The sequence below is a fragment of the Amphimedon queenslandica genome, unplaced genomic scaffold, assembly GCF_000090795.2.
Source record: "Amphimedon queenslandica unplaced genomic scaffold, v1.1 AMPQUscaffold_13374, whole genome shotgun sequence".
Lineage (NCBI taxonomy): Eukaryota > Metazoa > Porifera > Demospongiae > Haplosclerida > Niphatidae > Amphimedon > Amphimedon queenslandica.
This window is the reverse complement of record NW_003546390.1, coordinates 42,393-64,504: the sequence shown is the minus strand read 5'-3', so window position 1 is coordinate 64,504 and position 22,112 is coordinate 42,393. Positions and strand designations below refer to the sequence as shown.

General features: G+C 39.1%; 4 protein-coding genes across 6 annotated transcripts in view; 3 read left to right on the top strand and 1 right to left on the bottom strand.

Moving 5' to 3' along the window:
- Positions 1-35: 35 nt before the first annotated feature.
- On the top strand, positions 36-10,050 carry LOC100638597 (multidrug resistance-associated protein 7-like). 2 transcript variants are annotated; one of them, XM_019997396.1, is made up of 23 exons: positions 36-1,333; positions 1,399-1,488; positions 1,641-1,745; positions 4,874-4,990; positions 5,047-5,172; positions 5,443-5,528; positions 5,683-5,824; positions 6,705-7,007; positions 7,073-7,165; positions 7,221-7,370; positions 7,425-7,532; positions 7,577-7,736; positions 7,789-7,895; positions 7,964-8,147; positions 8,204-8,373; positions 8,466-8,588; positions 8,635-8,670; positions 8,779-8,951; positions 9,078-9,238; positions 9,290-9,567; positions 9,701-9,765; positions 9,807-9,864; positions 9,910-10,050. In XM_019997396.1, exons 1-23 carry the CDS (start codon positions 86-88, stop codon positions 10,048-10,050), a joined length of 4,224 nt encoding a protein of 1,407 aa, XP_019852955.1. In that variant the 5' UTR covers positions 36-85. The 2 variants fall into 2 exon arrangements, with proteins under 2 accessions (XP_019852955.1, XP_011404304.1); XM_011406002.2 differs by lacking the exons at positions 36-1,333; positions 1,399-1,488; positions 1,641-1,745 and adding exons at positions 2,973-4,250; positions 4,316-4,405; positions 4,542-4,646.
- A 1,567-nt stretch (positions 10,051-11,617) lies between these two features.
- On the bottom strand, positions 11,618-13,596 carry LOC105312960 (dihydroorotate dehydrogenase (quinone), mitochondrial-like). 2 transcript variants are annotated; one of them, XM_019997390.1, is made up of 7 exons: positions 13,112-13,596; positions 12,862-13,061; positions 12,594-12,808; positions 12,353-12,370; positions 12,201-12,274; positions 11,937-12,087; positions 11,618-11,891 (listed from the first exon to the last, which is right to left on the bottom strand). In XM_019997390.1, exons 1-7 carry the CDS (start codon positions 13,313-13,315, stop codon positions 11,728-11,730), a joined length of 1,026 nt encoding a protein of 341 aa, XP_019852949.1. In that variant the 5' UTR covers positions 13,316-13,596; the 3' UTR covers positions 11,618-11,727. The 2 variants fall into 2 exon arrangements, with proteins under 2 accessions (XP_019852949.1, XP_011404303.2); XM_011406001.2 differs by having other exon boundaries at positions 12,201-12,370.
- Positions 13,597-13,795: 199 nt separating this feature from the next.
- On the top strand, positions 13,796-20,407 carry LOC105312959 (deleted in malignant brain tumors 1 protein-like). Its single transcript, XM_019997388.1, is given in 29 exon segments — positions 13,796-13,882; positions 13,942-14,037; positions 14,091-14,249; positions 14,344-14,499; positions 14,568-14,711; positions 14,775-15,131; positions 15,194-15,352; positions 15,355-15,555; positions 15,604-15,762; positions 15,819-15,962; positions 16,012-16,170; positions 16,218-16,361; positions 16,411-16,569; positions 16,633-16,785; positions 16,835-16,993; positions 17,051-17,194; positions 17,254-17,412; positions 17,467-17,613; positions 17,676-17,834; positions 17,940-18,083; positions 18,232-18,387; positions 18,487-18,630; positions 18,773-18,931; positions 18,984-19,127; positions 19,190-19,345; positions 19,451-19,594; positions 19,657-19,812; positions 19,871-20,014; positions 20,078-20,407. Coding segments are annotated over 28 exon segments (4,434 nt in total). The 5' UTR covers positions 13,796-13,882; positions 13,942-13,976; the 3' UTR covers positions 20,242-20,407.
- A 61-nt stretch (positions 20,408-20,468) lies between these two features.
- LOC105312958 (multidrug resistance-associated protein 7-like) overlaps positions 20,469-22,112 on the top strand; it is a 9,799-nt gene continuing 8,155 nt past the window's right edge. Inside the window, exons 1-3 of the mRNA XM_019997344.1 lie at positions 20,469-21,764; positions 21,831-21,920; positions 22,073-22,108. Coding sequence (XP_019852903.1) covers positions 20,517-21,764; positions 21,831-21,920; positions 22,073-22,108 — 1,374 coding nt within the window. The 5' untranslated portion in view covers positions 20,469-20,516. The remainder of the gene's footprint in view (positions 21,765-21,830; positions 21,921-22,072; positions 22,109-22,112) is intronic.

Below are 22,112 nucleotides of genomic sequence, written 5' to 3'. Positions count from 1 at the left end.
GGGTAAACCACACCTACCACAGGAAGTATTTTTAACCCTACTGGAAAAGAAAACTAAGAGAGGGTGAGAGTAAAGCTTTTAAAATATGAGTGAATATGCTTCCTTCTGTCACTCTCCTTTATTGAAAAGACACCCCGGGCCTCCTCTGATAGACACCCAGTTCATATTTTGGAAGGATGGTGATTTCGGACTTTGCTTTGAAGAGATATTCATCCTTAGCCTCTCCTACTCTCTTCTCTCTCTGGTGAGCGCACTTTACGCTGGACTCTACAGGTCTCGTAACAGGAGACAGAGGCCATCACTGGGTTTACTAGCTCGTGGTATCCTCGTTACAATACTAGGAATCAACTCCATCACTAAACTGGTCTCTTCTTTCTGGTTGATTCCATCTCTCTCCTACTCTCTCCTTCTTTCTCAGTCCCTCTCAGTGTTAGCATGGATCATTCATTCTCTCTCTCTTTTTGTTCTCTCTTTCTCTCCTACTCATACCGGCCTTGGTCCACTGCCCCTTAACCTGACCTGGGGACTCACCCTTCTCTCCACTATCCTTCGCTTTCGCTCCGTCATACACTACTTAAACCACGGCTCTACTCTTCCGTCCTACCTCTCGTCCAGCGTTATTCAAATCACCAGCTACATTGAGTTTGGGGTCCAAGTAGTGTACATTTTCCTTTTATTTGTTCCGGCCGGTAAACATCGGTCAAGCCACACCCCTTTATTAGGCTCCACCCAGTTCCGTCAAGGTGAGGATGAAGAGGAGATATTGGACGATGGTGATGAGCTGTTGGTAACATCACACGGTATACAGGAATATGGATCGGTTAGACCACACCCTACTCTGAGACGATTCCGTTTACCAGATGCTTCAGAGGATCGAGCTAATCCGTTATCACTTCTCTCCTTTTGGTGGGTACAGCCTCTCATGAAGAGGGGATCACTAGGGTTGCTACGACGACCACAGGACCTCCCTCTAATGCCCAAGGCTTTGTGGACGTCTACCGTTAGAGAAAGATTTCAAAGGATTTTTAATCCTGATAGAGGCGGAGCTAGGGCTGACACTGAGCTATATTCTCTCAAATCAATGGACAGGCTCTCAGTATCTCACTCAAGTCAACCATCTTTAGCAGCAGCTGCTCATAATACAGCTCCTAACATTACTGACCCTCCTCCTCCTCCTCATCATCATCATCAGATGTCCCTGGTACGTGCTCTTAACTGGTCCTTTGGTCTCCATTATTATCCTCTCGGTATTATGAAGCTAGTTAATGATGTGATTGGTTTTGGAGGCCCTTTACTCTTACACCAGCTGGTGGCTTTTATGGAGAATAGAACAGTAAGAACAGCCTCTTCTCTTTTATTCAGTTTTTACTCTCCCCCTCCCTCCCCCCTCTCTCTCAGGAGCCCATGTCTCATGGCTATTATTACGCTCTTGGTCTGTTCTTAAGTACTTTATTGACGGCAGTTCTCAACGCTCACTTCACATATCAAGTACAATTTACATGTACATGTACATGTACATTTATGTACATGTATTTATCAGTTTATACAATACATAGTGTCAAGTTATGACAGTAGTGTGTTCAGTAATCTCATTAATTATTCATTGATGGTTATTAATAGTTATTAATGGTTATTAATAGGTAAACAAGGTTTGTATTAAGATTCGTGGGTCTCTCGTTACTGAAATATTTCGTAAATCATTATCAGTTAGTACCGTAGGGATGGGAGACTATTCTACTGGTCAGGTAATTGAATTATTATTATTATTATTATTATTATTATTATTATTATTATTATTATTATTATTATTATTATTATTATTATTATTATTATCAATTATTATTATTATTATTATTATTATTATTATTATTATTATTATTATTATTATTATTATTATTATTATTATTATTATTATTATTATTATTATTATTTAGAGCCTATAAGACTTGTTGATGGTAGGAATGATTATGAAGGTCGTGTTGAGATATACTCCAATGGGGCCTGGGGCACCATATGTGATGATTACTGGGACGACACTGATGCTTCAGTAGTCTGCAAGCAGCTGGGATTAGCTAATGGTGAGAGAGTCACTGATCATCTGCATGTACTGTTAATGCTTGTATGTGCTGTTTGTTTGCAGGAGTTGCAAGATTAGCTGCAACATTTGGTGAAGGTACTGGTAGCATTCTAATGGATGACCTGCAGTGTACTGGAAATGAAACTGAAATCACCAGCTGTACCCACACCAGCAGTCATAACTGCGGTCACTATGAAGATGCTGGAGTTTTGTGTTCACGTAAGTCAAAGAGATAAAAGAGTAGAATTGATTAGTAAATTATTTTTTTATTTTCCAGCTCCAATTAAACTTGTTGGAGGCACCTCAAGTCTTGAAGGAAGGATTGAAGTGTTTAAGAATGGAGTATGGGGTACCGTGTGTGATGATTCCTTTGATGATACTGACGCCTCTGTAGTCTGCAGGGAGCTTGGACTGGGAACTGGTAAGGAATAGCTGTGTAGTAGCTGCAACATTCTACAATCACACACTGTGTCTTTTGTTCCAGGAACTGCTCGTGTTGCTGGATACTTTGGTCCTGGTACAGGCTCTATATTGATGAGCAGTCTCCAGTGTACAGGAATTGAGGGATCACTGAAGAGCTGCTCCTACTCTACCAGCAATAGCTGTCTACATGCTCAAGATGCCGGAGTTACCTGTACTTGTGTCTGAACACAAGATGGAGCTCCTTCCTTTGGACATTAACTATTTATATATATATTATAGGACTCAGTTATTAGTTTTTTTGAGTAGTTTAGTACATGCTTTTTAGCTAGTGATATTGTCTCTTAGTTCTGTTAGCCTTTTTGGTTTTGATCAATCATTTTCTCAGTCTAAACCCGACCACGTTTTTGCACGTGGGTAAACCACACCTAGCTACCCACAGGAAGTATTTTTAACCCTCCTGGAAAAGAATACCAAGAGAGGGTGAGAGTAAAGCTTTTAAAATATGAGTGAATATGCTTCCTTCTGTCACTCTCCTTTATTGAAAAGACATCCCGGGCCTCCTCTGATAGACACCCAGTTCATATTTTGGAAGGATGGGGATTTTGGACTTTGCTTTGAAGAGATATTTATCCTTAGCCTCTCCTACTCTCTCCTCTCTCTAGTGAGCGCCCTTTACGCTGGACTCTACAGGTCTCGTAACAGGAGACAGAGGCCATCACTGGGTTTACTAGCTCGTGGTATCCTCGTTACAATACTAGGGATCAACTCCATCACTAAACTGGTCTCTTCTTTCTGGTTGATTCCATCTCTCTCCTACTCTCTCTTTCTTTCTCAGTCCCTCTCAGTGTTAGCATGGATCATTCATTCTCTCTCTCTTTTTGTTCTCTCTTTCTCTCCTACTCATACCGGCCTCGGTCCACTGCCCCTTAACCTGACGTGGGGACTCACCCTTCTCTCCACTATCCTTCGCTTTCGCTCTGTCGTACACTACTTAAACCACGGCTCTACTCTTCCGTCCTACCTCTCGTCCAGTGTTATTCAAATCACCACTTACATTGAGTTTGGGGTCCAAGTAGTCTACGTTTTTCTTTTATTTGTTCCGGCCGGTAAGCATCGGTCAAGCCACACCCCTTTATTAGGCTCCACCCAGTTCCGTCAAGGTGAGGATGAAGAGGAGATATTGGACGATGGTGATGAGCTGTTGGTAACGTCACATGGTATACAGGAATATGGATCGGTTAGACCACACCCTACTCTAAGACGGTTCCGTTTACCAGATGCTTCAGAGGATCGAGCTAATCCTTTATCACTTCTCTCCTTTTGGTGGGTACAGCCTCTCATGAAGAGGGGGTCACTAGGGTTGCTACGACGACCACAGGACCTCCCTCTAATGCCCAAGGCTCTGTGGACGTCTACCGTTAGAGAAAGATTTCAAAGGATTTTTAATCCTGATAGAGGCGGAGCTAGGGCTGACACTGAACTATATTCTCTCAAATCAATGGACAGGCTCTCAGTATCTCACTCAAGTCAACCCTCTTTAGCAGCAGCTGCTCACAATACAGCTCCTAATAATACTGACCTTCCTCCTCCTCCTCCTCCTCATCGTCAGATGTCCCTGGTACGTGCTCTTAACTGGTCCTTTGGTCTCCATTATTATCCTCTTGGTATTATGAAGTTAGTTAATGATGTGATTGGTTTTGGAGGCCCTTTACTCTTACACCAGCTGGTGGCTTTCATGGAGAATAGAACTGTAAGAACAGCCTCTTCTCTTTTATTCAGTTTTTACTCTCCCCCTCCCTCCCCCCTCTCTCTCAGGAGCCCATGTCTCACGGCTATTATTACGCTCTTGGTCTGTTCTTAAGTACTTTATTGACGGCAGTTCTCAACGCTCACTTCACATATCAAGTACAATTTACACGTACATGTACATGTATTTATCAGTTTATTCAACACATAGTGTCAACTTATGACAGTAGTGTGTTCAGTAATCTCATTAATTATTCATTGATGGTTATTAATAGTTATTAATGGTTATTAATAGGTAAACAAGGTTTGTATTAAGATTCGTGGGTCTCTCGTTACTGAAATATTTCGTAAATCATTATCAGTTAGTACTGTAGGGATGGGAGAGTATTCTACTGGTCAGGTAATTGTATTATTATTATTATTATTATTATTATTATTATTATTATTATTATTGTTATTATTATTATTATTATTATTATTATTATTATTATTATTATTATTGTTATTATTATTATTATTATTATTATTATTATTATTATTATTATTATTATTATTATTGTTATTATTATTATTATTATTATTATTATTATTATTATTATTATTATTATTATTATTATTATTAATTAGGTTGTTAACCACATGAGTACTGATGTGGATCGTATCGTTAATTTCTGTCCAAGTTTCCATCAGTTTTGGAGCTTACCTTTTCAAATATCAGTATCTTTATACCTCTTATATAGACAGGTATGGTACTGGTATGGTATATTATACTCATGGTTTAAAACCGGTTTTAATAACAGGTTGGACTTGCTTTTATTGCCGGAGTGGTCTTTTGTATATTACTTATTCCAGTTAATCGCTGGCTGGCAAAGAAGATTGGAGAGCTAAGTACAAAAATGATGACACAGAAAGACAACAGAGTTAAAGTAAGAGGATCTGTTAATGTACTGTTGCATGTGCTCTTTAGAAAGTATTCTCTGATTCATATACATGTACTTATGTTGTGTAGAAAGTTTGAGCTGATTCCAATGAAGTTTGGATTTTATACGAATTTTTAAAGTTACTCCAAAATTGCGCCAAAGTCACTGTACTATAGTACAGTGATTTTGGCCAAATTTAACCAAAAATGAAAAGGAGATAATGCTCTATTTTAATTACATTTCCTGATACGTGTTCATGTACTTATGTTCCTGCAGTTGATGACAGAGATTCTTACTGGAATCCGAGTTATTAAGTTCTACGCTTGGGAGAAGAACTTTGCCGACAAAGTGAACAACATCAGGCAAGACTTTAGCTACATTATTAATCATCATCATCATCATTATTATTATTATTAATCATTTATAATAATAATTATTATTTTTGCTTGTCACGGATTTCGTGACAATGGAACATTATTATTATTACTATTATTATTATTATTATTATATTTTCAGGTCCTCAGAGTTGAAGTCCTTAGCGGGTAGGAAATACCTCGATGCTTTGTGTGTTTATTTTTGGGCGACCACCCCAGTCCTGATTTCAATAATGACATTCTCAACTTACGTTGCTCTCGGACACAAACTAACAGCTGCCAAAGTAAGGACTAGTATAGCGTATTTAATTCAATTTTTAAAAAAATATACAAAATTGATATTTACTGTGTAATGAGATTCATGAGTATTGTATTTTGGGCGTGGCTCACTTTAGGGCGGGGCTCATGCAGCTGCAGGACCAGTCAAATGAGTGCTGTTACTAGAGACAGCCCTTTCTTGTACAATATTTCTCTTCTTGGTGATCCCAGAGTTGGAAAGACCAGCCTATTGTGTCACCTCACTGGAGAGAAGTCCCTGGAATCATGGGCCCCTATCCTTCCCATTAGTACTGCTAATAAGCTCCTTCAGCTTGAGGGAGGACATGTTGCTAGTCTTAACTTTTGGGAGCTGAGTATCGACAAGGAAGTGGATCCAATCTATAAACAGTATCTTCTTTATTCCTGGGGAGTTTGTCTTGTATTTGATCTTACTAATAGTTCTACTTTAGAAAGTATATCAAAGTATTGGCTCCCTTACCTAAAACAAGCAAAAGACTTGAAGAATATCAAAGATAATGACAATAATGGATTTATTTATTTGATTGGGACTAAAGGTGATCATGTAGAGGAGAGACAAGTTAGCAGAGAAAGAGCTCAACTAGTCTCTGATGAGTTACAGCTGCAATACTTTGAAGCAACTCCCTCCAACCTGGAGTCTATTTTTAAATGCATAGCAGAAGATTTGAACTCTAATATTATATAAAACATTTTGTAAAATACACTTTGTTTGGCAAGTAACTTTTTATAGAAAGGCGTGGCTCATTAAAAGGGTGTGGCTGGTATTTAATTAACTATGAATAATGAATAAGTCCATCTAATTTTATTAGCTGAAATACTACGTTATTATTTATTTTATTTTATTTTATTTTATTTTATTTTTAAAAGGTGTTTACAAGTCTTGCCCTATTCAATATGCTAATCAGTCCTCTTAACGCCTTCCCTTGGGTACTCAATGGTCTCGTTGAGGCTTGGGTTTCCGTAAAGAGAGTCCAAGAGTTTCTGCGTCTCCCTGAGATAGACCCGTCCTCCTACTACCTGGCAGCTGGTGCCTATCCTGAGTCTCTCTCCAGTGAGGAGCGGGATGCTGTTAGTATCAGCAATGCCTCCTTCAGCTGGAGGAGGGAGGAGGAGAGAGGAGACACTTTCACTGAATGGAGTCTGAAGAATATTGATATTAGCATTAAGAGGGTAAAGATTTTCATTTTGATGGGAAAATTATCAAATTTGATCCATTTTTTGTTTCTCTTCTGCAGGGATCTTTTGTTGGTGTTACTGGTAAAGTTGGATCGGGCAAGTCTTCTCTCCTGTCTGCCATTACAGCAGAGATGAGGAAGATAAGAGGAAAAGTAAGACAGTCAATTCTAGCTCTTTATTATCCGTTTCTCCTCATGTTCTCTAAAGATTTATGTGTCTGATTTGGTCGAAGGGTTTGGATTGTCTAGCCAGGAGTCATGGATACAATATGCCACAGTCAAAGAGAACATACTGTTTGGACTGCCCTATGATCCTGATAGATATGCAGCTGTAGTTTATGCTTGTGCACTAGAAGAGGTAAGAATTGATATCTCAATCTACTCTCTCTCTCTCTCTCTCTCTCTCTCTCAGGATTTAAAGTCATTACCAGCTGGTGATCAAACTGAAGTTGGTGAGAACGGAGTGACATTAAGCGGTGGACAAAAAGCAAGGCTGGCTCTAGCAAGAGCTGTCTATCAAGTAAAGTCCATTCATTAATAATATTTATTTACAATTTTTTTAAGGATAAAGATGTCTACCTGCTGGATGATCCATTAGCAGCTGTAGATGCTCACGTAGCGTCCCACCTCTACACCCACTGTATCACCGGACTCCTTAAAAACAAGACAAGGATCTTGTGTACCCACCACATCAGGTTCCTCCAGGAAACCGACTGCGTCATAGGTAAGTACAAGTACAGTACTGTGATGATTATTGTGTGTGTGTGTGTGTGTAGTTTTATCAAATGGCGGTATTTCTCTCACTGGAGCACCTGCTACTGTACTGCCTCTTATAGAAGGGAATGAGTTTAGACCCAGGAAACTATCAGGATCTCACAAACAGGTTTCATAAAATAACATAACAACAACAACAATAATAACAATAACAATAATAATGATTATTAATTGAAGGTAACTGAAAGACCAGCTGCTGAGGTGATTAAAGAAGAAGATGAGAGTATGACTGATGGTGTACTAGTGAAGGAGGAGGAGATGGAGGAGGGTGTGGTCAAAGTAGGCGTGTACTGGTCCTACTGGGTATCAGTTGGGCTGGTACTGGCACCAGCTGTACTCCTCTCACTGTTTCTAATGCAAGGTGAGAGGGGGCGGGGCTAACCTAATGCATTAATTAATAATCATTTTAAAAATTAGCGTCACGTAATGTCAGCGACTGGTGGTTATCGTTCTGGATCAGTCACACGAGGAAAGATGAACGTCATAATTTAACATCATTACTGGAATCAGCTCCGATATCAACAAATTCACAGCCACACCTATCATTTTATCTTGGAATATACGGAGGATTAGCAGCTGCTAACACAGTGAGTGGGATCACTGATATTGATACTGATATTGATACTGATATTGATATTGATATTGATATTGATATTGATACTGATATTTGATACTTTAGCTCTTCACGTTGCTAAGAGCCTTCCTTTATGCCTATGGAGGTCTAGAGGCTGCAAGAGTTCTTCATAAGAAACTTTTGTCCGCCATTTTGGGGGCACCTGTTTGGTTCTTTGACATTAATCCTGTTAGTACCCATGATGATGTAATAATGATGTAATGTCTATTTATAGATCGGAAGAATAGTGAATAGATTCTCATCTGATCTGGTCAGTTATTATTATTATTATTATTATTATTATTATTATTATTATTGTTGTTGTTGTTGTTGTTGTTGTTGTTGTTATTATTATGTTCTATTTTACTCCATTCTTTAGTACGCTATTGATGATTCTCTTCCTTTTATTTTAAATATTTTACTCGCTCAATTGTTTGGACTAATGGGGACGCTAATCATCACCTGTTACGGGTTGCCATGGTTTCTCGTCCTACTGGTACCTCTTGCCATAATTTATTATTACATTCAGAAATATTATAGAAGAACATCCAGGTAATGATAATGGACGGTACAATCTCTTTATTTAGGACAGACAGACACCATTCAATCTTTCTCTCTCTCTCTCTCCCTCTCTCCCTCCCTCTTTCTCTCTCCCCCCCTCTCTCTCCCTCTCCTCAGGGAACTAAAAAGGCTCTCTACAGTGACTCTGTCTCCGGTCTATGCTCATTTTCAAGAGACTCTGACTGGTCTTACAACCATCAGAGCTCTGAGAGCTACGAAGAGATTCATGAAAGAGAACGAGACAAAACTGGACATGAGCCAAAGGGCAAACTATGGAAGTAAGAATTAATTAATTTATTTTATTTATTTATTTATTTTTTGTCAAACAGGTTATGCAGTTGCCCAGTGGTTAAGCATTAGACTACAGATGTTGGGCGTGGCTATGGTAGGGGGTGTGGCTTTTATTGCTGTCCTAGAGCATCACTTTGCTGGCTCAGTTGATCCCGGTCTTGTTGGGTTAGCGATATCATATGCACTCTCAGTCACTAACCTCCTCTCTGGAGTTGTGACGTCTTTTACTGAAACCGAGAAAGAAATGGTCAGTGTTGAAAGAGCAATGCAGTATATCAGGGGAGCTCCTGTGGAAAGAAATAATGATAATAATAATGTGAGTTTATACTGATTTATATTGATTCATACTGATTTCTATCGATTCGTACTGATCTATATTGATTCATGCTAATTTATATTGATTCATACTGATTTATGTTGATTTATGCTGATATTATAATATTATTTAGTCTCCACCCATTGATTGGCCAACCAGAGGAGTAATAGAATTTCAAAGAGTGGTACTGAAGTACAGGTAATGTCACATGACTATCACATGATCACATACCATTATAGGGAAGGGCTAGCACCTGCCTTAAAAGGAATTTCAATTAATATAAGATCGGCAGAGAAGGTATTTCATATCAATTAGTATATTTATTAATTATGAGGGTCTTAGGTAGGTGTGGTTGGAAGGACAGGTGCCGGTAAATCGAGTTTGTTTCAAGCTTTGTTTCGTATGATTGATCCGCTTGAATCAGGAGCCATCCTCATTGATGCCATTAACATATCAACTGTATCACTTGACAGATTGAGGTGAGACTGAGCCATAATTATGACACTTGTTACAACGGCTATTTTAAGAAAATGTCAAAAATCTGAAAAATACCCAAGGCTATAGTCCATGGTTTTTCGAAAAATTGGCCAAAAAATGACCCCAAATTTTTATTACATTTTCTGATACATATTGATGTCCTTATGCTGTGTAGAAAGTTTGAGCTGATTCCGACTTCATTTTTTCAAGTTACGGCTATTTTAAGAAAATGTCAAAAATCTGAAAAATACCCAAGGCTATAGTCCATGGTTTTTCGAAAAATTGGCCAAAAAATGACCCCAAATTTTTATTACATTTTCTGATACATATTGATGTCCTTATGCTGTGTAGAAAGTTTGAGTCGATTCCAACTTCAATTTTTCAAGTTACAGCCATTTTAAGAAAACGTCAAAAATCTGAAAAATACCCAAAGCTATAGTCCATGGTTTTTTTGAAAAAATGGCCGAAAAATGACCCCCAATTTTTATTACATTTTCTGATACATATTGATGTCCTTATGCTGTGTAGCAAGTTTGAAGTGATTCCGACTTCATTTTTTCAAGTTACGGCTATTTTAAGAAAACGTCAAAAATCTGAAAAATACCCAAGGCTATAGTCCATGGTTTTTTGAAAAAATGGCCAAAAAATGACCCCAAATTTTTATTACATTTTCTGATACATATTGATGTCCTTATGCTGTGTAGAAAGTTTGAGTCGATTCCAACTTCAATTTTTCAAGTTACAGCCATTTTAAGAAAACGTCAAAAATCTGAAAAATACCCAAGGCTATAGTCCATGGTTTTTTTGAAAAAATGGCCAAAAAATGACCCCCAATTTTTATTACATTTTCTGATACATATTGATGTCCTTATGCTGTGTAGAAAGTTTGAGCTGATTCTGACTTCAATTTTTCAAGTTACAGCCATTTTAAGAAAACGTCAAAAATCTGAAAAATACCCAAGGCTATAGTCCATGGTTTTTCAAAAAAATGGCTCTGAAATCACCCCCAATTTTTATTACATTTTCCGATACATATTGACGTCCTTATGCTGTGTAGAAAGTTTGAGGTGATTCCGACTTTAATTTTTCAAGTTACGGCCATTTTAAGAAAATGCCAAAAATCTGAAAAATACCCAAGGCTATAGCCCATGGTTTTTTCCAAAAAATGGCCAAAAATGACCCCCAATTTTTATTACATTTTCTGATACATATTGATGTCTTTATGCTGTGTAAAAAGTTCGAGGTGATTCCGATTTCAATTTTTCAAATTACGGCAATTTGAATAAATAAAATGAAATAAAACAAAATAAAACAGGAATAAAATGGAATAAAACAGAATAAAACGGAATAAAATGGAATAAAACGGAATAAAACGGAATAAAACAGGAATAAAATGGAATAAAACAACTGTAAAATTGACCATTTTAAGAAAATGGAAAAATTCTGAAAAAATGGCTCCGAAATCATTTAAAAATTTTATTACATTTTCTGATACATATCGACATCCTTATGCTGTGTAGAAAGTTTGAGGTGATTCCGACTTCAATTTTTTAAGTTACGGCCATTTAAATAAAATACCAGAATCTGAAAAATACCTTGTATTATAGCCCATGCTAAATGGCTTTACACTTTTAATTTTTATTACAGTTTCTGACACTCTTCTCCCTATCATAGTACCATAACTTACTTCAATAAAAGAGCCAGTTCTTTCTTGATCCTACCCACTAATGGTGGTCCCTCATAGACTAGTCCAGTATATAACTGTACTAGACTAGCACCTGCTCTGATCTTATCGTAAGCGTCTTGACCAGAACTGACTCCTCCCACTCCTATAATTGGTACTTTACCTACAATATTAAATCAATTAATTAATTAATATTAATAGTTACTACCTTTAGTAAGTTGATACATTTCCTGAATCAGTTGAGTTGATAAACCTTTTAAGGGTTCCCCACTTAGACCTCCTGCCTCTGATCTATGAGAACTCTTGAGGTTTTCACGAGAAACTGTCGTATTGCAAATAATAATGCCATCAGCTCCGCCCTACCCAATAATAATCTTTTAATTGAGGCAATGTACATTATTATTATTATTATTATTATTATTATTATTATTGTTGTTGTTGTTATTGTTGGTATTATTATTGTTGTTATTACTTCTTTTCTTATTACAACTTCTGCAATGTCTTCTTTATCACTATCATTCAAATCTGGTGCTATCTTAACTAAAACTGGAGGACATGGTAGACCTGATAACTTGTCTCTCTCTTCTCTCACTTTCTGAAGCAACTTCACTAAATGTTCTTTACCTTGTAAGGATCTCAATCCTTTTGAAAGGGAAAAAAAAGATAACAAGAAAATACAGTATAGCCTCTCTTAATGGACACTCTCTATAGCATACACCTCCATTTAACGGACAGCACCTAGTGTACCAATTACATTCCTTACTGTATAAAATAACCTCCACATAAAGGACACCTCTGTATAACAGAGACACTTTCAAAGTGTCCATTATAAAGAGGCTATAGTCTGTACATTACTAGTTCGTACCAGGAGTGTTAGGAGACGAGATATTGATGACAATGTAATCTGCATGTCCCCCTAGTTCTCTGATTCCTTGAACGTAATCATCAACAGCATCAGTGCTAGTCTTGTTCTTTCCCAAGTTAACACCTAGCTGTCGCCGTGGAAACTGCTTCTTTTGCTCCGCCCATTTCATAATTCTCTCCTTCACTATGTAGTGCCCATCACTATTGAACCCGTACCTAGCGACCAATCGGAATCAAGTTACCGTGGGAACCAATGATTGCATGCAGACCTATTAATGACGGCTTTGTCCTCATTAAGTCTAAAAACCCGTGGGCGTGAGTTCCCAGGCTGTGGGTGTGGTGTGACACTCCCAATCTCAACGAACCCAAAACCAACTTTAAACAACCCAACATAAGCCTCCCCATGTTTATCAAACCCAGCTGCCATGCCGATTGGATTTGAAAACGACAGACCCCAAACTTGAGTATTCTAGGAGAGAAACGCGGGTAAATGCGCGGGTAGCATCACGTGATCCTCACCAATATTTTCTCGTCCTCCACGTGTGTAGATGGAGCCCAGTTTGCAAGGCGGACAGCAGCTCTGTGAGCTCTCTCGGGGTCCATTAGTCGAACGAGAGGCATTGCAACGTACCTGTAGCTCCAGTCGCTACCAGTTGAGAGGGAGAGAGCTGTTAGACCGACCGCTAGGCCAGTACAACCCGTAATGGCTAGGAAACGTTTCATTGTTAGGCTCGTTGTTAGGCTGGGCTTGTAAATGGGCTTGTAATGGGCTGGGTTTACATGCAATATATAAACAAAGAGATGATAGTAAGAGGCCAACCCACAATAGCCTCACATAGTTTGTCTGGTATTTAAAGGTGCATCCACTGTGTGTATTGTTGAACCTGGATCTGATGGATCTTCAATTAACAATTTCTTTAACAATTTTTGGAAGGGCTCCAAGGCCCTGTATTAATATTTTATTCCAGAATATAAATCATGTACATTGTAATACTCCTATACACATTGTAGTCAGTAGTTCACACTTTGAGATTTGAGCTAAATAAATCTTAATCTATTATTATCTGCTATTATTATTATTGTTATTATTTATTTGCTGCAGTTTTCCTTCTTGTTAAGAATGTACAGTTTCTCCTGTGGCCTGTCACTACCAGGGGTAGTTATTGCTGATATGGGCAGCTACAACGTAACCTGTCCAACTCCTCTTATAAAAGACCCAATCAACCAGCACTGTTACTTAAGCCTATAGTCACTGCTATAGGTTGGAACTCTGTCATATCATTACTTCAGGTGAATTGGTTGCATTATTTGTGATCAACAACTAGATACTGCTGTTCTTCATTCATTAGGAGCTGTACTCCTTGCAGGTTGAATAGGAGGAGAAATGCTGTGGAGTGCGGTTCTACTCTTTTTATCACTGGCTGTGGTATCCATTGTTGCACAAGGCAAGTGCACATTGCAGCTATTGTATTCCAATTTCATCCCTTTCTCTTTTTAGAAGAATGTCCTGACAGATCTCTTCGTTTGATTGGCGGCAGCAGTACATATGAAGGAAGACTGGAGATATACATGAATGGAGAATGGGGCACAATCTGTGATGACTACTTTGACAATGTTGATGCTAGTGTTGTATGCAGGCAACTCGGCTATACATCAGGTACAGAAACTGCAACTTTCGCATTTAAAACTGCACCTTTTCGCATTGATATGGTACTATATTCATTTACTGCTATATCCATACTTGTTTTAAGGTATTGCAAGAGGTTCTGCTTACTACGGTGCTGGTATTGGTTACATAATGTTGGATGATGTCGGATGTACTGGATCAGAATCAACGCTAACCAACTGCAGCTACAACAGTGCTCACGACTGCACTCATTCTGAAGATGTTGGAGTATCATGCTCTCGTGAGCTAATAAAACATATCATGTTGTTTATTAAGCATTATTTGTACTTCATTTTTTGTTTTTTCCAGAGCCTTTGCGACTTGTTGGCGGCTCCAATAGTTTGGAGGGTAGAGTTGAGATATTTATCAATGGATCCTGGGGTACAATCTGTGATGATCTTTTTGAAAATGTTGATGCAGCTGTCATATGTAGGCAGATGGGATACACTGGAGGTAAAGAGATTCAAATCCTCTATACTCATCTAATTAATGTATAATGGAATCTTTCCTTATTAGGTACTGCACGAGGCTCTGCTTATTTTGGTTCTGGAACCGGTTCCATACTGATGGACGATATCCAATGTACAGGAACTGAAATTGCTCTCAGTGAATGTCCCCACACCACCAGCCACAACTGTGCTCACTCTGAAGATGCTGGAGTCACTTGCTCTCGTAAGCTTTCGAACTTATGAAATCATAAAATTAATTATTATTATTTGCATTTTGCAGCTCAAATTCGTCTCGTTGGTGGACAGAACAGTTATGAAGGACGTGTTGAAGTATTCCTTGAAGGTGCCTGGGGAACTGTCTGTGATGATTACTTCAATGACATTGATGCTTCAGTTGTCTGTAGACAAGTCGGACTATCTGGTGGTATGTAAATTGATGCATATCAGTTAATTATGTAATATAACTATCTTCAATTTGGTATTTAGGTATTGCAAGAGGCTCCGCCTATTACGGAGCTGGTACTGGTTCAATACTGATGGACGATGTGTCCTGTATTGGGACTGAGTCCTCCATTACCAGCTGTACTTACACCAGCAGTCATAACTGTGGCCATTATGAAGACGTAGGGGTCTCTTGTGCTCGTGAGTCCCAGATATTATTACTATTAAGATTTTATTAATATTGTTTTTGTTACTATTTATAGCTCCAATTCGTCTTATCGATGGTTCCACAAGTCAAGAGGGACGTGTTGAAGTATATATTAATGGAGAGTGGGGTACTGTCTGTGATGATGGTTGGGACGATGTTGATGCTGGAGTGGTCTGTAGGGAGCTTGGATTCCCAGCTGGTAAAATAACTATAAAACTCAGTGATATTATTATTATTTTTTTTTTAGCTGGTATTGCTTATAGTTCTGCTTATTTTGGAGCCGGAACTGGTTCTATCCTATTAGACGATGTTGCCTGTACGGGTTCAGAGTATTTCCTGACCAGCTGTACCCACACCAGCAACCATAACTGTGCCCACTCTGAAGATGCTGGAATAGCTTGCACTCGTAAATTAATAACTATTATTAATAAGTTATTAATATTCTCCACTTTCTACCTGTAGAGGCTGTTCGTCTTGTTGGAGGTAGTTCAATTTATGAAGGACGTGTTGAAGTGTACGCTAACGGGGAATGGGGAACTGTCTGTGACGATTATTGGGACGACACTGACGCTGGAGTAGTATGTAGACAACTTGGACTATCAGACAGTAATTATTAATATCATTATTTATTAATTATTTATTAATTACATTTAAGGTGGTACTGCAAGAAGTTATGCTCATTTTGGTGAAGGAACTGGTTCAATATTGATGGATGACGTAATGTGTACTGGGTCTGAGTTACAGCTAATGTTGTGTTCCCATACCAGCACTCACAACTGTGCACACTTGGAAGATGCTGGAGTGACTTGTGCTCGTAAGCTTCTCCTTAAACACAATTCTATCATTATCTGTTCTTGGCAGCTCCATTACGTCTTGTTGGTGGATCCAATTCATATGAAGGACGTGTTGAAGTGTATGTTAATGGGGTTTGGGGTACTGTCTGTGATGATGGCTGGGACGATACTGATGCTGGAGTGGTTTGTTCACAATTAGGATACTCGTCAGGTAACAGTACCACTGCTGTTTATTAATATTACAATCCTTTCTCCTACAGTTGGGGTTGCCTATGGTTCTGCTTATTATGGTGCTGGCACTGGGTCTATACTAATGGATGATGTAGCTTGTACTGGATCAGAGGGTTTCCTTGCCAGCTGCTCCCATACTAGCAATCATAATTGTGCTCACTATGAAGATGCTGGAGTCAGCTGTTTAAGTAAGCATACACAGCTTAGCTCAACTTTCCATTACATGATCAACTTCTAACTCGTTTCTTTAGGTCCTACTGGTTCATTACGTCTTGTCGGAGGCTCCAGCTCATTTGAAGGACGTGTTGAAGTATTCATTAACGGGGAATGGGGTACTGTCTGTGATGATCTTTGGGACGACACTGACGCTGGAGTAGTATGCTCTCAACTAGGCTACTCTAACTGTAGGATATTAATAAACAATATTATTATTATTATTGTTTGTATTTGTAGCTGGTACTGCTCGTGGTTCTGCTTATTTTGGCCAGGGTACCGGGTCCATATTGCTTGACGATGTGGGCTGTACTGGGACAGAGATTTCTCTTTTTTCCTGTACTGCTACCAGTAGTCACAACTGCGGTCATCATGAAGATGCTGGAGTCACGTGTGCTGGTAAGAACATTTAATTACACTTTATTATTTTAATTACATATTATTTTTATTTATTAGTTCCGATACGTCTCACTGGCTCTTCTAGTGCTCATGAAGGTCGTGTTGAGATTCTTGTAGACGGAGCCTGGGGTACTGTCTGTGATGATTTCTGGGACGACACTGATGCATCAGTAGTCTGTAGAGAACTAGGTTTTTCATCTGGTGAGGACCAGGAGAGAAACAATAAATAAATGATAATAATAATTATTATTATGTTGCAGCTGGTATTGCACGAGGTTCAGCTTATTTTGGTCAGGGTACTGGGTCCATTCTAATGGATGACGTCCAGTGTCTAGGTACTGAGAATACCCTCAGCAGCTGTACTCATATCTCAACTCATAACTGTGGACACAGCGAAGACGCTGGAGTCACCTGCCTAAGTAATTATTATACAATTTATTATTATCGTTATTATCATTATTATTATTATTAAGCTACTTCAATCCGTCTTGCTGGTGGTGCCAACAGTTATGAAGGAAGGGTTGAGGTATTTGTTAACGGACACTGGGGCACTGTCTGTGACGATGGTTTTAATGATATTGATGCATCAGTGGTGTGTAGGGAGCTCGGGCTATCTGACAGTAAGTTATGATCAACCATAGACTATTTATCCATTCATGATTAATAATCATTATTATTATAGGGGGTATTGCTAGGGGGTCTGCATATTTTGGTGAGGGTTCCGGTTCAATATTGATGGATGACGTGGCCTGTACCGGGTCCGAATTGAACTTGGCCACTTGTTCCCACACCAGTAGTCATAACTGTGGCCATTGGGAGGACGTCGGCGTGGTTTGTGCTCGTAAGTTTAAACCTTCATCTAGTCTCGCCCCGCCCCTTCTCTACAAAGGGGCATGGCGAGACTAACCTTCATCTTGAGAATGACCTTTCATCTTTTTCTCTGTAGCACAATTACGTCTTGTTGGTGGCAGCAGTTATCGTGAAGGAAGAGTTGAGCTGTTTATTGGAGGAGCATGGGGTACTGTCTGTGATGATAGCTGGGATAACATTGATGCCACAGTTGTATGTAGACAGTTAGGACTATCTGATGGTAAATTACTAGTAGACATGATAATGACTGTGTGTGATATTGAAGTTATAGGAAGGATTAATTGTTTAAGTAGTCAACTGTATTATAGATTAAAGAGAAATGCTAAAATCACACTATTATAAATATTATTATTATTTTATTATTTTAGGTATTGCTCATGGTTCTGCTTATTTTGGTGAGGGTACAGGATCCATATTGATTGACGACGTCGCCTGTTCTGGGACAGAGTCCTTCCTCACCAGCTGTTCTCACATTACCACTCATAACTGCGGCCACTCTGAGGATGCTGGAGTATCCTGCTCCTGTAAGCTACCATTTATAGAGAGAGAGAGAAAACTGTCATCATCGTTATTATTATTATTATTATTACTATTGTTATTATTATTATTATTTCGTATTATAGCTCCAATACGTCTTGTTGGTGGAGCCAGCAGTTATGAAGGAAGATTGGAGGTGTATATGAATGGAGCCTGGGGCACTGTCTGTGATGATGGTTTTAATGATATTGATGCCTCAGTTGTGTGTAGGGAGCTTGGGCTATCTGATGGTAAGGAACTTGTTAGCCCAATTTTGATTTATAAAGTATAAGTGCATTTATATGAGTAAGAAAAATGAAGAATCCTTTCCTTTTTCCAGAATATCCCATATAGTTCATGACTTCTAATTAATGTTTAATTTTTTATTGATAGGAGGGACGGCTAGAGGCTCCGCCTATTTTGGACGGGGTACAGGGTCAATCCTCATGGATGATGTGTCCTGTACTGGATCAGAACTGAACATTACCAGCTGTTCTTACACCAGTAATCATAACTGTGGTCACTCCGAAGATGTTGGAGTGGTTTGTATACGTAAGTATAGATCACACCTTTTGTATCTTTATTATTATTTTTTAATTTTCAGAGTCCTTGCGTCTTGTTGGAGGATCTCACGATTATGAAGGACGTGTTGAAGTATATGTTAACGGGGAATGGGGCACTGTCTGTGATGATGGCTGGGACGACACTGACGCTGGAGTAGTATGTAGACAACTTGGTCTTGTATCAGGTCAATATATATATAAATAAATATTATAAATATTGTAAATTATTTTAAATTCATTTGTTTAGGAGTTGCTTATGGTTCTGCATTTTATGGAGCTGGTACTGGCTCTATACTAATGGATGATGTAGCTTGTACTGGCTCTGAAGAGACACTGAGGACTTGCCCCCACACTACCAACCACAACTGCGCTCACTCTGAAGATGCTGGAGTCAGCTGTATCCGTAAGCTAATATTAAACAATAATCATAGTTATTATTATTATTATTATTATTATTGTTATTATTATTATTATTATTATTATCATCATTATTATTATTATTATTTAGAGCCTATAAGACTTGTTGATGGTAGGAATGATTATGAAGGTCGTGTTGAGATATACTCCAATGGGGCCTGGGGCACCATATGTGATGATTACTGGGACGACACTGATGCTTCAGTAGTCTGCAAGCAGCTGGGATTAGCTAATGGTGAGAGAGTCACTGATCATCTGCATGTACTGTTAATGCTTGTATGTGCTGTTTGTTTGCAGGAGTTGCAAGATTAGCTGCAACATTTGGTGAAGGTACTGGTAGCATTCTAATGGATGACCTGCAGTGTACTGGAAATGAAACTGAAATCACCAGCTGTACCCACACCAGCAGTCATAACTGCGGTCACTATGAAGATGCTGGAGTTTTGTGTTCACGTAAGTCAAAGAGATAAAAGAGTAGAATTGATTAGTAAATTATTTTTTTATTTTCCAGCTCCAATTAAACTTGTTGGAGGCACCTCAAGTCTTGAAGGAAGGATTGAAGTGTTTAAGAATGGAGTATGGGGTACCGTGTGTGATGATTCCTTTGATGATACTGACGCCTCTGTAGTCTGCAGGGAGCTTGGACTGGGAACTGGTAAGGAATAGTTGTGTAGTAGCTGCAACATTCTACAATCACACAATGTGTCTTTTGTTCCAGGAACTGCTCGTGTTGCTGGATACTTTGGTCCTGGTACAGGCTCTATACTAATGAGCAGTCTCCAGTGTACAGGAATTGAGGGATCACTGAAGAGCTGCTCCTACTCTACCAGCAATAGCTGTCTACATGCTCAAGATGCCGGAGTTACCTGTACTTGTGTCTGAACACAAGATGGAGCTCCTTCCTTTGGACATTAACTATTTATATATATATTATAGGACTCAGTTATTAGTTTTTTTGAGTAGTTTAGTACATGCTTTTTAGCTAGTGATATTGTCCCTTAGTTCTGTTAGCCTTTTTGGTTTTGATCAATCATTTTCTCAGTCTAAACCCGACCACGTTTTTGCACGTGGGTAAACCACACCTACCTACAGGAAGTATTTTTAACCCTCCTGGAAAAGAGAAGACCAAGAGAGGGTGAGAGTAAAGCTTTTAAAATATGAGTGAATATGCTTCCTTCTGTCACTCTCCTTTATTGAAAAGACATCCCGGGCCTCCTCTGATAGACACCCAGTTCATATTTTGGAAGGATGGGGATTTTGGACTTTGCTTTGAAGAGATATTCATCCTTAGCCTCTCCTACTCTCTCCTCTCTCTAGTGAGCGCCCTTTACGCTGGACTCTACAGGTCTCGTAACAGGAGACAGAGGCCATCACTGGGTTTACTAGCTCGTGGTATCCTCGTTACAATACTAGGAATCAACTCCATCACGAAACTGGTCTCTTCTTTCTTGTTGATTCCATCTCTCTCCTACTCTCTCTTTCTTTCTCAGTCCCTCTCAGTGTTAGCATGGATCATTCATTCTCTCTCTCTTTTTGTTCTCTCTTTCTCTCCTACTCATACCGGCCTCGGTCCACTGCCCCTTAACCTGACGTGGGGACTCACCCTCCTCTCCACTATCCTTCGGTTTCGCTCTGTCATACACTACTTAAACCACGGCTCTACTCTTCCGTCCTACCTCTCGTCCAGTGTTATTCAAATCACCACTTACATTGAGTTTGGGGTCCAAGTAGTCTACGTTTTTTTTTTATTTGTTCCGGCCGGTAAGCATCGGTCAAGCCACACCCCTTTATTAGGCTCCACCCAGTTCCGTCAAGGTGAGGATGAAGAGGAGATATTGGACGATGGTGATGAGCTGTTGGTAACGTCACATGGTATACAGGAATATGGATCGGTTAGACCACACCCTACTCTGAGACGGTTCCGTTTACCAGATGCTTCAGAGGATCGAGCTAATCCTTTATCACTTCTCTCCTTTTGGTGGGTACAGCCCCTCATGAAGAGAGGGTCACTAGGGTTGCTACGACGACCACAGGACCTCCCTCTAATGCCTAAAGCTTTGTGGACGTCTACCGTTAGAGAAAGATTTCAAAGGATTTTTAATCCCGATAGGGGCGGAGCTAGGGCTGACACTGAACTATATTCTCTCAAATCAATGGACAGGCTTTCAGTATCTCACTCAAGTCAACCATCTTTAGCAGCAGCTGCTCACAATACAGCTCCTAATAATACTGACCTTCCTCCTCCTCCTCCTCCTCCTCGTCAGATGTCACTGGTACGTGCTCTTAACCTGTCCTTTGGTCTCCATTATTATCCTCTCGGTATTATGAAGCTAGTTAATGATGTGATTGGTTTTGGAGGCCCTTTACTCTTACACCAGCTGGTGGCTTTCATGGAGAATAGAACAGTAAGAACAGCCTCTTCTCTTTTATTTCAGTTTTTACTCTCCCCCTCCCTCCCCCCTCTCTCTCAGGAGCCCATGTCTCACGGCTATTATTACGCTCTTGGTCTGTTCTTAAGTACTTTATTGACGGCAGTTCTCAACGCTCACTTCACATATCAAGTACAATTTACATGTACATGTACATATATGTACATGTACATATATTTATCAGTTTATACAATACATAGTGTCAACTTATGACAGTAGTGTGTTCAGTAATCTCATTAATTATTCATTGATAGTTATTAATAGTTATTAATGGTTATTATTAGGTAAACAAGGTTTGTATTAAGATTCGTGGGTCTCTTGTTA

Coding starts and splice junctions, on each gene's coding strand:
- LOC105312960 (XM_011406001.2), bottom strand. CDS start 13,315: ATGAAACGTTTCCTAGCCATTACGGGTTGTACTGGCCTAGCGGTCGGT. Junction 12,809..12,861: donor GACAAAGCCGTCATTAATAG/GTCTGCATGCAA, acceptor ATTGGTCGCTAG/GTACGGGTTCAATAGTGATG. Junction 11,892..11,936: donor AATGTATCAACTTACTAAAG/GTAGTAACTATT, acceptor TTAATATTGTAG/GTAAAGTACCAATTATAGGA.
- LOC100638597 (XM_019997396.1), top strand. CDS start 86: ATGAGTGAATATGCTTCCTTCTGTCACTCTCCTTTATTGAAAAGACAC. Junction 4,991..5,046: donor TATACCTCTTATATAGACAG/GTATGGTACTGG, acceptor TTTTAATAACAG/GTTGGACTTGCTTTTATTGC. Junction 7,533..7,576: donor TAGCAAGAGCTGTCTATCAA/GTAAAGTCCATT, acceptor AATTTTTTTAAG/GATAAAGATGTCTACCTGCT.